This window comes from Herpailurus yagouaroundi, unplaced genomic scaffold, assembly GCF_014898765.1.
Source record: "Herpailurus yagouaroundi ecotype Mexico unplaced genomic scaffold, PumYag 28, whole genome shotgun sequence".
Taxonomy (NCBI): Eukaryota; Metazoa; Chordata; class Mammalia; order Carnivora; family Felidae; genus Herpailurus; species Herpailurus yagouaroundi.
Window position 1 is genome coordinate 76,579,837 of NW_024412376.1, and position 14,081 is coordinate 76,593,917.

Here is a 14,081-nt window from a genome sequence, read left to right on the forward strand (position 1 = left end):
GTTTGATAGAGAATTAGAAGCTAAATAGGAATTGACTGCTATTGCTTTCTTGTATCACCTATTAACATTTTACTCTATATATTTTATATATATATTTTTCTGTTTGATATATATATATATATAAAACATTTACTCTCTCTCTATATATATATTTTTTCTGTTTGATAGAGAATTAGAAGCTAAATAGGAATTGACTGCTATTGCTTTCTTGTATCAACTATTAACATTTTACTCTCAGTTGACCAAAGTGGGGGAAAAAAGGTCTATTCTTTTATTATTCTTCTTTTGATTCTAACTAAAAATCCTCTTCTTGCCCTTAGTATTTTTTTCCCCAAACTCAGTGGGACCTTAGTGCTCCTGACACAAATTTAAATGCTCCATGCCACTTTCCTGTATTAATCCTTTTACTTCTACTTCTTTTTTCCTTTCTTTCCTTACATTTAATTATGTTCATCATAACAAAGGAAATCATACAAAGGATAGGAGACTAGAAGGGAAATTAAGGGCCTGATAATTCACAAATTGGATAATGATGCCTTGGAAAAGCTGATTCCAGTAGTTCCTTTGAAAATATTTTTTTTTCTTAGTCACTTTTTTTGTGCCATTTTCTTTTTTTTTAATTTTTTTTTTTAACGTTTATTTATTTTTTTTTGGGACAGAGAGAGACAGAGCATGAACGGGGGAGGGGCAGAGAGAGAGGGAGACACAGAATCGGAAACAGGCTCCAGGCTCTGAGCCATCAGCCCAGAGCCCGACGCGGGGCTCGAACTCACGGACCGCGAGATCGTGACCTGGCTGAAGTCGGCCGCTTAACCGACTGCGCCACCCAGGCGCCCCTGTGCCATTTTCTAAACATTAAACAATTTCCCCATTTTATAAGTCAAGAAATATGGATAATTGTAGTATTAATGTGCTACGAGGCTTCATCCCAGTCCTGGAAAATGATAAATTATTCTTCCTCACTTTTGCGTTCCATAATTACTAATATCCCTTATCACATAAGGAGAAGGGCTGATGGTGCCTTCTGTGTAAATAAGTAATTTAATTTTAATAATGATATGATAGGCATACATCTTGTAATTTTTTTAGCCACATATGGGAATCATAAAAGTTGTAGCTGATGAAGTGGCGGAACTGGTTACTTATCTGAGTAAACCAGATGCTCCCTGGTTTTTAAAACATAAACTTTGTTCCTTGTGGGTGCTGACACTGGAGACCCATTGAGGGGAAAAAACAAGGCCTATGAAATATGGGTGTATTTTGGAGTCTGGGCTGTTGCTTTCAGATCTTCTAAGACATCAGAGAAATATTTTTCCTTGGTCTTACTTATGTGTGATATCATCACTTCATGTGCTCAAAAACAGAACCCAGTTCTTTCTTCTTTTTTCTTTACTGGCAAATAAGGCAAACATTTCATTTAGTGTTTATTATGTTAAAAGACCATGTTACACTTTGAATTAGGTCTTGTAATCATAGGAAGAAAAATGTTGCTTCTGTTCTATATGCCAAATTTCTTTGATAACTGGACTGTTAAGTACATTTAAATAATGAGAGGATTGACACTATCAGAAATTTCAGCTAACAGCTTATTTTGAGCCCTCATTTTCAGTAACTTTCTGAGACAAGTTAGTCTTTACTCTTAACATTTTGGGCTGACTTATTATTTTGAAATATTTGAAATTAGGAGATCTAAAAAGAAATTTGAGGTAAAAAAGGAGTTTGAATATGGTCAGTGTAGATGTTTCAAGTTAATTATATATGCAAATAAATACTACTTTACAAAATTAAATGATAAGCATTATAGTATGTTACAACTTCATATCAAAAGTCTACTGCCTTCCATTAAATAACAATATCATCAACCACAACCAGGAAATTAAAACCAAAAAGTAGAAAGTTTGTATTATGATTGCCAATATCCATATCATTATAAAGTTTAGATTTAATTTCACAGAAGTCAGGAAATTCTATTCCGAGATTCCCAAAGACCCATAACTCTTAACATGGATTACGACTGCTTCTTTCATTAGGAGCTCAAATCATGGGACTCCTCCCAGATGGATCCATCACTGTGGGATGCAGTACTTTCTTTTCAACAAGGAATCACACCTTGTTCTGTTCTTCCTCATAGAGGTCGTGAATAGCAATCACCTTTGGAAGGTTTTATGATTTAAGAACAGTGCTCTGAATTACAACATGTGATGGGGGCACTGAGAACTTGTAACTCTTTCTTTAAATGCTAATACAACAAGATAAAGTTCCTCGAATGGACTAACTGTATTATCTCTTTTCTGAAGCAAAGCTTTTCGACATTTGTCTTGTTTCCAATTCAACATTCAAAAGCACTAGATCGGAGACTTTTGACTGGTGGTCTATGGGCCAAATCCTCCCTTCCAAATGTATTTTTGTTTGGACTATAATTTTTGTTTTAAGTAAATTTGAATTGGTTATGAACATTTAGTATCTGAAACATTCTTTCAAAAAAATCCTTGGATTTCTTGCTTCCCTCGAAGCACACGAAGATGTAACAGCCCTGTCTGCTTTCCCCTAAGGCAAAATAAGTGGCGTCCTCATTGTTTCCTTTTACCCCTGACTTGGCTGCTGTGCAGCCAAGCCTGCCCGCTTCCTTTTGTGATAAACTTGTTATTTTATCTATATTATTGGCCTAGTGCTTATAGTCATTTGAGTTTAGTCCATATGCACAAGGGACATCAAATATAAAGATAACTATAGGGCATTCAAACATGTTCTAAATTGCAATCAGTATTTTAGCCCAGTATGGAAACCTGCAAATTTCAGGAATGCTTTCAAGCCACAGACTAATTTTATGTAATTGAATAGCCCTTTGGGAAAACACTAAAAATGTAGGATGCAGACCAAAGAGGGACATTAGAGAACAGGACCAATTATAAAGTATCTAGAGTAGGATTAGTGGAGAAAGATATCTAGAGTAGTATTACTCCAAGTAACATTACTCTCTGGTGAATTTGCACAAGTAATCTGTTGCCTTTTTTGGTACTAAGGTCATTTTGAAGAGCTCCATTATCTCAGAGGGCTATCAGACATTTGCTATGGGCTCAAATTTATTTATGGAAGATGGTGACCTTCAGAGGTAGAGTAGAAAATACAAGGGTAACTCTCCACCCATATAGCTGAGCCCCATGGGACTCTCACCAGCTTTCACAGGCTGGCTTCCAGATATCTACCTCTTTCTTGGGAAGGAGAAGAGAGGCTACCATCCAGGGAGCATACCAAAGGAATTTTAGAGTCAACTCAATCTAATATCATACAAAGGAAGTTTAGCAAATACTATTAACCCAGACACTAGAGTTTTTAGGGAACAACAGGGCACTTTTGATTTTTCTCCCAGAATGAAGAATGCAAAAACCTTGAATTTTTCTCACAGGCTACTGGACAAATAGTTATTTTCCCTTCAGTTTAAGGTACCCTGTCAGCTATTGAATCCTCTGTTTTCTTGGTACTGTCCTTTCCTGATGTATACTGTGCCTCCTTGCCCTGATGTAGCCCTTTCAGAAAATGAATAGAGTATATTCAAGTTGAGTTGAGCCCTTGACCTGCCAACTTCAACTACAAAGCACCCTTGGTTTTATAGAAGCATAGATGCAAAATAATATTGTATTGCACATCATCATGATGCTGTGCCATCCTAGAGGGAAGTTTCCTTGAGAATTAAAAGATTAATAGTTTGGGCTCCATAATTCAGAATTTGTATTTCAAATGCAAATTGTATGAAATTCAGATGGGGTGGAATTTAAGCTTGCTTTTGCATTTTTTTTTTTAATGTTTATTTTTGAGAGAGAAAGAGTCAGAGTGTGAGTGGGGGAGGGGCAGAAAGAAAGGGAAACAGAATCTGAAGCAGACTCCAGGCTCTGAGCAAGCTGTCAGCACAGAGCCTGATGCGCGGCTCAAACTCACAAACTACAAGATCATGACCTGAGCCGAAGTCGGACGCTTAACCAACTGAGCCACCCAGGCTTCCCCAGTATTATATTTTTCAAGTGGAAGTTTTAAGCAAATCATTGTGCAGTGTTTGGTAATCAAATGATGGTCTAAACAAGACCTCTGGAAGGATTTTTTTGTTTTGTTTTGTTTTTAATTTCCTGAACAAAAAATTTTCACAGGTCCATTTTTTCTTACAATTACTTGCAAAAAATGTGCTAATTATAATGTACTTATTTATTCATTACAATTGATTAAAATATATATGCTAGATAACAATTGATATGGATAGTTCTGATTAATATATAAATTGAAATTATAAAAGTAAATTTATCTTTAATTTCTATAAACTGGTTTAAATTATAATATATAATTTAGATTGCCACATGTTTAGACAGGGCATTTGCCAGACAAGCCTATATTAACAAATTTTATTGTTCAAAACTAAATTCATTGCCTTAACTTCAAATCTTACTACTCTTTCTATAACCTTTAATTCTGTTGAAGGGATCTTTGTCATCAACTTTGAAACAAGCTCACAATTCTTCTTTGAAATTCTCAGAGCCAAATGTGTTTCAGGATTTAGTTTTTAGGCATTATAAAGTTAATATTACTCATACATCACATATTGTTTGACACTCTTAGAGAGGCCTGAGGCACCCTGTAATCGAACCATCAATTTCTTCAGCAAAACACATGCATGTTCACACTAAGAAGAAATATTAGTGATCATAAGTAACTTCACATCTGTTCAAATAAGGTTTTGGTACCAGAGGAGTTTGCTGCAAACTTAGAAAACCTTTAGTTAAACTTATAAAGAAATGTTATTTTCAGGGACTTTGGATTTTGAAATTGCAGATAAATGATCATGAACTATATTTTGATTTTTAACCTTTTCTTCATAGTTTTGCCAGGATTGTCTTCCTCAAACCTGCATATGCCATGGCACTTTCATTATGTAAATATTTCTGTGGCTTTCCACTACTTCCCCCTTTGAGCTTCTTGGAAGATCTTGCACATCTATACTCTGTCAACCATTCCAGCTCTTCCCTAAAAAAGTATGTGCTTCCCCCCAACCAAACTCAACTTATTTCCCACCTCTTTGCTCACTGGATGTCAGACTGAAATACCTTCTTCCCTAAGCCCAAGTCTATACCCCACCTCAGATACCATTGTCCTATCCATCCTTCCTCCCCTGGCTCAAATCCCATCTTTTAGGAGACTTACTCCATTTCCTAACCACAATGTGCTTAAATAGCCTACTGCCTGCCCCTCTACTTACAGCACTAATTTAGCATATTTTCCACTTAAATTGGTATTCTTATGATAGCCTCCATTCTTCACTAGATTTAAACCCCCACAGCTTTTCTCACTGTAATTGGCATGTAGAATGTACTTAAGAGACATTTATTATAGGAAGGAATGGATATTTAGTTAATCTCTCTCTCTCATTCTCATCAATCTGACCTCCCACAGGAATCCTATACCCTATAGCCATTACCATTGCTTTTATCTTAACCTTGCCCAAATGGAGAATGGTGCCTACATCTCAAGGGAATACCTAAAATAGGACCCAATCTTTGTATTCCAAGTGTAGATTCAATATTTCTTTGGTAAAGGAAAATATATTTCTCTCCTTGGTTTTAGTATTCACCTTGATGATACTATCAGGAAGGGAAGGTATCAGTGCCCTTTGAGAGTAGCCAGGCACCACGGGTCTGTATGCCCCCACATTCTGCAGGTCTCAACTTAAATACCACTTTTTTGGGGGCAGTCCTGCCTGACTAGCTGACCTTGTTAGGTCATTTTCTTTGTACTCTCATAATTTTTGTTTTGTTAACAGTCCTCGTATTCACTTTTGGGGTGTGATTTTCAATCCAAAAACTCGAGTGAGTAAAAAATATGACTTCATTTTCCATAACAGTTTGATTTCTGAATCTGATGTGATTTCTGAAACTGAATCCTCCATTCTTCTCAGCTGACAAAAAACAAAACATCACTTTTCTTGGGATGTCCACACTTTCCTCCTCCTTTTGGACTGATTCACACTTCTGAGGTCTTATAGTATCAAAAGATTTGGAGTGGAAATTGAGAGGTACCTGGTCTTTGGCCATCAGTTCAAGTTTGCTGCTGAGAGGCAGCATGGCTTGACTGACCTGCATGGCCCTTCACATGTAGTGTGTTATTGCTGCATCTATAGGTCATGGGAAAATTTCTGCTACTTCTGTGCCATGGTTAATGCAAGGGAATGTTTTGCAAGGTTGCGCATGGTCTCTTGCATCTAGACATGTCATGTGGCTTTTTTGTTTGAGGTGTTGTTGTTTTCTGAAACTGCTGCTGGGAAGCAGGGCTTAGGCTCTCCCTCTGCTCTTGGGGACCACAGACCTATTTCCTCTGTTCCAGTTTGGGGCAGTGTCTTCCTAGATATTTTCAGTTTCTAGAAATGTTGGTAGACAAGTTGTGTTTTCCACCCTGCCTCCTTATACCTCTTCTGAGGCAATAGCAGATAGACAACTAAGAACCTGACTGAGGGACAAAGGAATTGGAAAAAATATGAGAAAAAGAATATATATATATATATATATATACACACATATATATGTATATATGTATATATATATGTATATATGTATATATATATATATATACATATATATATATATATATGATCTCCCAGCCACATTTGTAATTGCATATTTAACATCTGCCTGTCTTGGTTATATTCTAAGTTCCCTGAAGCCTGGGATATGGCTTTCTAATCTCAATGTCCAAATATTGCCTTGTTTCTAGTAGGATCTTATTAAATTCTCCTTGATAAATGAATGAATAAATGAGAATGAAATTCAGAGACTATGAAGGATGTATGGAAAGTATAATGGCTAAGGCATAGATGATGGCCAGGGTGTGAGTCTTGGCTCTTCTATTTACAGTTAAGTGGGCAAAACCTCTTCATGCCTCAAATTCCTCATCTGTCAAATAGTTGTTATGGGAATTAAAACAGCTAACGTTTATAAAGCTCTTACAATAATACCTAGCACATAGTACATATCATGTGAATGGCGACTACTGTCATCATTACCATTGTCATCATTATTTATTGTCTTTATTATGAAGAAACCCTAAAACAGGACTGTTCTCTTGATGCTCTCTTAAAGAGAATAGCTCCAATTCAATGATAGCACAGTTTATATAAATAAAACTGACACAATTTTACTTTGTTTTCTCCCAGACTCTGAAGCTGTTTACCACCGCCACCCCACCCCTATCCTGTGTCTCTGCTTCTCTGATTGCCTCAGGGTAGGGCAAAGCTTCTTCAGGAATCTTAACCTTTATTCACGGGGTCTCATCTTCTGTGGCTCTTTCTTAGCCATATATCGTTAGGAAACATTACAACACCCCCCTGGAATCCTTATTAGATTGTACATAACAAATGGAGCCTTTTTCAGTACGTGTGGCATAAGAAGTTTTTCATATACTTTACACTTGCCAGTGTTGGAGGGTATCTGCCATTTTTCTGCTTATTCACGGATCTTTTACAGTACAGCTTACTTAGCATTTTAGTGGCAGTAGTATTTAATGACATTTGCCAATGTAGGGACTGTATTGTTCTCTTTCTCTTCTAAATAATTTTCAAATTCACGTGTATCATTTACATATAAAAAGATAATTTTTGGAGTGACTAGGGTTAACACAATAGGATGGAACTTAGAATATCTATTAAAAAGAAAAATTAACTTTTTGAATCAACATCATATTCAGCCCAGAAAGCTAGTTCTTCCCCATAATTAATATTTCCATAAGCCAATCCTTTTCAGTCCGTTAGAAATTCTGATTTTCTCAGGCTCATGGCATTTGACTATTCAAAGGATTGCATTGCTATTTAGCTTCATGTACTTAATTTTTCTATTAAGACAGATTTTACCATCCACTGCAGAATGAAATGATTTAGCAGCAAATTCCTTTCTCTTAATTTCTTTTCTTTGCCTATTTTGTTTTCTAACAGTTCCTGCTGTTAAACTCAAGTTATTCTTTTACCTAAATATTTCTGCATCCTATACAATGTTTTCCCATCTGGTCTTTCTTAGCTAGAAATCATTTTATCAATGTCTCGGAATATTCATCTTTATTTATGCTGCACACATACCTACTGTAATGGTTGTGTTGTTATGCATGATATATTGGGGGCTAACAGAATCATGATACTATTTACATTATGGAGAAACTCAGGGATTTTCATTTCTTAGCATAACACATATTTTTTCTTCCAATATGATTTGCTATTGGGGGTCCACCTTTATAATTAAAATAATAGTTTAATTTTTCCTCTGTACCTCTACAATCTCAGTTATACTCCCCTGTGCATATCAGTGAGCATCCACTGTCAGTGGCATTGCCCATTGTTAGTTTCTAGATTACCTCTACGTGCAACAGTGAGTGGAGGAATTCAGTTCATGTGCATTTGTACAACACAACGAATGATGCAGTTTTCATTAATGAGTCATTCTGAGTCATTTGCCTGTGTAGAAATTTGTGAGGTGAGTTAGTGTTTCTCCTACTTTTACAGCCACATTTTATTATTTCTCTTTGTGGTTGCCTCTTCCTCTGCTCATCCCTAAAATCGAAGTCTTTCCAAGAGCTGTTTTCTAGGTCTGTTCTCTCTCCAACCTCTCTACATGACTTCAGGCAGCCCTGTGACTTGTCATTCTCACTTCTCTCCTGACGATTTTATATGCATATCTAGCTGCCATGCCTTGGCTGTTCTTAGATGCCTCAAATTCAACAAGTCCCTAACTGAATTCACCATCCATGAACACCTACCTGCCCCAGAAAACTTATTCATTACTAGTGTTTCCTCTGTCATCCTCCAGCGTTCAGGCTATTCTCAGCCAAGCTGCAAGTGCTGCGTATTCCACCTCCTTAATATCACTTGAAACTATGGATTTGTCCCTTCTCTAGTCCTAGGGTATCATCTCTCAACTAGACTATTATAACATTTTCCTAAATGATATCTCTGTCTTTAGTTCTCTTGCTCTACCAACCCTCTTCCCCTCATTCGTGTGGCTTGGGAAGTTTCCCAGAGGTCCTCAAACCTACCATCAGGCACACTTTTATTTACTCTGTGGCCCCTCTCCTTCCCCACCAAAATGGTCATCCCTCCATATGATTACTGCTTGCTTATTTTTTCCTGTTTCCCCACTAGATGTTGACCCCTGTAAGCCTGGGGTCATGCTCACCATTCGATTCCCATGCCTAGGCAGTGAATGCTGCATGGAAGATAGTCAATAAATACTTCTTAAATATTGGTGGTGTTAGTCAACTTCTAATATTCCAACTATAAAAGTAGAAAGAAATTAAAGACATATAAATTGCATGATGAGAAAGTCTGGAATTAAAAGTCCTGGATTAAATTCTTGGCTCTATAGTTGCCTTATTGAATACTTTTGACCAAACACAAAGTTTTCTCACTATAATGTAATCATATAACACCATTACTGAGTATACAATACACAATAGCATCTTGAATTATGGCTCTGTAAGTAGTTAGAAGCATCTCTTATGTAATATGTATTTGTTCAACATTTCTTTGGGGTAGGCTTGCCTCTTTGCTTCTAGAAGGTAATGAAGGGATATAGACTTTCTCCTAACATGGTGTCAAAACACTGGTCCAAGATAGTAACCTACTTCACAGGATGTCACAGGATTTAGTGTTTAATTAAGCAATTGTTTAGTTGCTTGAGTATGCTCTCAAGAGGAAAATGGGTTGAATATTTTACACTCTTATACATCCAATTTCTTAAAAATTCAAAATATTTGGGAGTGAAAATTGTACACATTATTTTAACATTTTAGCTTATTCCCGGACTCTTTCTCCATGTTTTTCTGGAGAGACAGTTTTTTCCCACACCCACTTGAACCATCTGTGTACCAGGCAAGTTTTCCAAGATGTAAAACCAAGTGAAATATGTCCATTCCATTTATTTAGAAAGGACTATGACTAATGATATCATGGAAAAAAATGGCGTAGTTAATGGAAAAGTGCACTCTGTGTGAATGGCCAGGGAGGACTATCCACCAAAGACCTCCTGTGGGAAGAAGAGGGTTAGTTCAGTGTTACCTGTAATGTAGAGGTATCCCCTGTGAGATGAGGTTCTCTACCATGATCAAATGGTAAAAGTTTTAAAAATTTGTGCAAATTTTGCACTCTGCCTCATAATATGACATTGCTTTACATAAAAATATTTAAAATTATTTAACATTTGTCAAACTTGACTCTTAAGGAAGATGTGCCATATTTATTATTGCCTTTACATAACCCCTATCCACTGCCTCCACCCCACCCCACCCTGGCATGTACCCTTCAAGCATTACCACAGTTTTGAAGAGCACCAGGTCCTAGGAAATTGCAGCCTAAGCCATGGGATTTTTGTTAGAATTTAAGAGAATTCTTCCACATGTCCCTTTCTACTTTGTTACGTATAAACTTCTGAAATCCTGTTGCCTAGCTCATTAATAAAATCTTTACAATGTAGCTCTAAGCACCTAATCGGTAGCATTTTCTACAGTTAAGATGATTGAGGAATATAAGATCAGCTTCCTCAAATAGAGGTTTTTCTGTTTAGTGAAAAGGATCTATCTGAGATGAGAATTACCTATCCACTCCCCTCTTTAGATCTCGCTAACACTGGAAACCAAACTAAGAAGTTATGAAGCTAATGCTTTTCGTGAGCATTTAGAAAATATGATCAAACAGCAAGCTGGTCATGCTCAGATATGAGTACAAGAAGTGACTTATTTATACATTCAGATTTCAAAACTTTTGTAAGTCCTACCATGTGTGCTGTTAAAGGCTTTTAACTTTAAGTTATTTTTGTTAGATAATCCTGTTCAAAGTGACATTATGATTTATCGCCACTAGTCAAGATTCTGATCCCTCATACACTTCTTGTTTGTATCTGTTTTTGTTCTTTGTTACATAAAGACGAAGTTTATATATAAAATTCTGACTGTGTAATATTAGGGCTAATGAGTCACAGATGGAAAGATGCTGGCACATTACCATCTAATAACATTTTTAACTCCTATTCCATAGTAAAACAAAAGCAAATTGTACACATCTGTTTTCCAACTTGTAGCATTCCTGAATTTGGGTAGCATCTGTGTTTCAAGGGCTTTTACTTAGGGAGAAGAAAAAAGAGGATACAGGTCACCTCAAAATTACCCAGACACTTAATAGCCTTATCAGAAAGGATTTGCTAAAACAGGTAAGATGTCCTCTGCTTTTGCTTCCTGAGAAGTCCCAGCTCCAAAGAATGAAAGTCAAGGTCATTAGGGCCGAAGAGATGTCTTCATGCTGCAAACATAATTTTATTGGTTCTTTTAAAAAAAGAAAAATAGGGGCGCCTGGGTGGCGCAGTCGGTTGAGCGTCCCACTGTCAGCCAGGTCACGATCTCGCGGTCCGGGAGTTCGAGCCCGCGTCGGGCTCTGGGCTGACGGCTCAGAGCCTGGAGCCTGTTTCCGATTCTGTGTCTCCCTCTCTCTCTGCCCCTCCCCCGTTCATGCTCTGTCTCTCCCTGTCCCCAAAATAAATAAACGTTGGAAAAAAAAAAAAAAAAAAGAAAAGTATATCCCAAATAAGGCGGAAATAAGGCAGAGGACTATGCCAAGACTCACAAAATTTCAAAAACTAGAAATGTATGGGCTTTTACTAAGGATATCCTCATAATAGATTTGGGCAGAAGAGGGGAAGGGCAGTGAGCAAGAAGGAGCGTCTGGGAAGCCTGCAGACACTTGAGTCCATGTAAGCTGTGGTTGCTGTTTATTTTATTTGTACGGTAAACATGTTCTGTGTGGAGAAAAAAAATGGAATAAAAGGCTGCAATATCTCATGTCGGAAAAGATACAGAACACAGGCCAAAGTTTTCTCTCAGACCTATCCAATTGATAGCACCTATGAAGACAGGTTAGTACAAGTTAGTGAAGTACAAGTCTCTAAAATATCTCTCCCCTGTTCTCCTTGGTTAAGGAATTCAAAACCACTTTTCTGCTTCAAGGGGTTGTGTGAACTGTCAAGTTCTTTTGGAAAAGTTACATGACAGAAGTGATTACTGCAGAGTGTGACCATAAATCCCTCTGACATGAAATACACATGTTGTAGGAGACAGATTTCTACCCACCATCTCTGCAGGAATTCCTGAAACAGGAAAGATCTGAGAATCATCATATGATTGGAGGGAGAAATTTTGATATGTGGGTGGTAAGACTATCTTTTGTGAGGCAAACTGCATTTATTCTGAGAAATACTTCTTTTTTTTTTTTAATTTTTTTTTCAACGTTTTTATTTATTTTTTTTGGGACAGAGAGAGACAGAGCATGAACGGGGGAGGGGCAGAGAGAGAGGGAGACACAGAATCGGAAACAGGCTCCAGGCTCCGAGCCATCAGCCCAGAGCCTGACGCGGGGCTCGAACTCACGGACCGCGAGATCGTGACCTGGCTGAAGTCGGACGCTTAACCGACTGCGCCACCCAGGCGCCCCAATTCTGAGAAATACTTCTGATCAGACTGCAAAATTCTGTTCAGTATTGTCCAAAAAAAAAAAAAAATTAATAGAATTAATACATGTATGTCCTGAGTTGTAAACAGAATGAATTGTAAACAGAATATCCATGGAGGGAAATTACAGTGTTGCTTTCATAACAGTGTCTGCTGTTATCTCTATATTGTGCTAACATTTTGTATGTAAGATTCTAGAAGTGCTAAGAGTATATACACGGATCCCAGTGTAACTGCCACAAGAGAAGTTACAATGAGTTCTCAATCTGGCCTTTCCACTTAAGGAATGTGTTACCTGGGGGCCTTGTGTGTCTGATTTCCTTTACAGTGTGTCAAACAAGACAAGACTTAGAGCTGGGACAGGGTGGCATTAGATACACGCTTGTTTTGTTTGTCCATCAGTAGAATGTCTGTGTGACGTTTTGTGTCGTGTTGTTTTGGTGCTGTCCCACGTCCATAGGGTCTGCCAGGCTTCCCCACAGTTGCTGCTCTGCACAGTAATCAGATCCTCACCGTCAAGGTTTGTGGTTGGCACCCATGCTGCTCAGTCAGAGCCCGCAATCAGCATAAGAGTGAGCGAGAACAGCTAAATTGGCTTGCCAAGTCCACTTGCTCTTTTCACCATATGCATTGAGTTATTGGATCCTTGGGACCTCGCCTACATCAACGAGGTCAAATATCTATTGAGGAGAATCTTGAACAGAAAGAGAGAAGGATATTGAAGTTGAGCAAGGGTAATGAAGAGAGGCAGACGTGGCTATCTAGGACCGAGCCACACCTTGATGGTTTAATTTGCACGCATGCCAACACTCTGTGATGTTTTTTGGTTAAATGATCAGTTAAATGATCCTAAGTATTATGGACCTAGGGCATTTATAAAATGGCAGTCGCGTTCCTGCCACGTTATGCTGGTTGACAAGTCTGACGGAATTTGAACTGGTGCTTGGTCTCTAGACTCTCTGCTCAGAGGGCAGGATGTGGGTGATGGGAGCTTTCCTGCTTCTTTAACATACTACATGAAAGAGGCCTAACAGCCACAGTGGAATGATGGGATCCAAAAGATTCCTCCCTCACTAAAAATCTGTTCTTGCCATCCTATCTTAGGGTTATGTTTCCTTCAAGAAGAGCCAGATAGTCTGATGTCAGACACAAGCACCAGTTCCGTTTTGTTTAATGGTCATTATAAGCCTAATGTGAATATCTTTATTTCTTTCTTGGGGCCTTCTGATGTCTATTCTCCAACTCTCTCACCTCTGAACTTCAACCTTTGACCTCACCTGACTGATCAGATGGTGTTTCCTAAAATCAATCATGGGTTTCTCTCTGCTGATCAGCAGCTCATTAAACGCCGCCTCATTAAGGTAGTGCTTATTCTTGCTCAAGTCTGATTTCTTCTTTACATTCAGTGATTACTCCATTTACTGTTGCTTTACCATTCATCTCTCATGGGTGGGGGTGGGGTGGGGGTATTTATTTGGAAATATCCTAGAACAAAATTATGTCTCATGAGCTGCATTTGTTTGAAATGTATATGAAAGTACCAAAGTAAAAAGGTATAGAATGCCTAA

At 37.8% G+C, this 14,081-nt stretch overlaps 1 protein-coding gene across 18 annotated transcripts in view; it reads left to right on the forward strand.

Annotated features, from left to right (window-relative positions):
- Positions 1-14,081, forward strand: part of COL25A1 (collagen type XXV alpha 1 chain) — a 470,156-nt gene that overhangs the window by 332,850 nt on the left and 123,225 nt on the right. For 14 of the 18 annotated variants that reach the window (XM_040476443.1, XM_040476442.1, XM_040476427.1 and 11 more), the window contains one exon: positions 13,803-13,874. In XM_040476443.1, the coding sequence (XP_040332377.1) occupies positions 13,803-13,874 (72 nt within the window). Of the gene's footprint in view, positions 1-12,973; positions 13,034-13,802; positions 13,875-14,081 lie in introns of all 18 variants that reach the window. The other 4 variants (XM_040476457.1, XM_040476447.1, XM_040476438.1 and 1 more) reach the window with 1 other exon arrangement.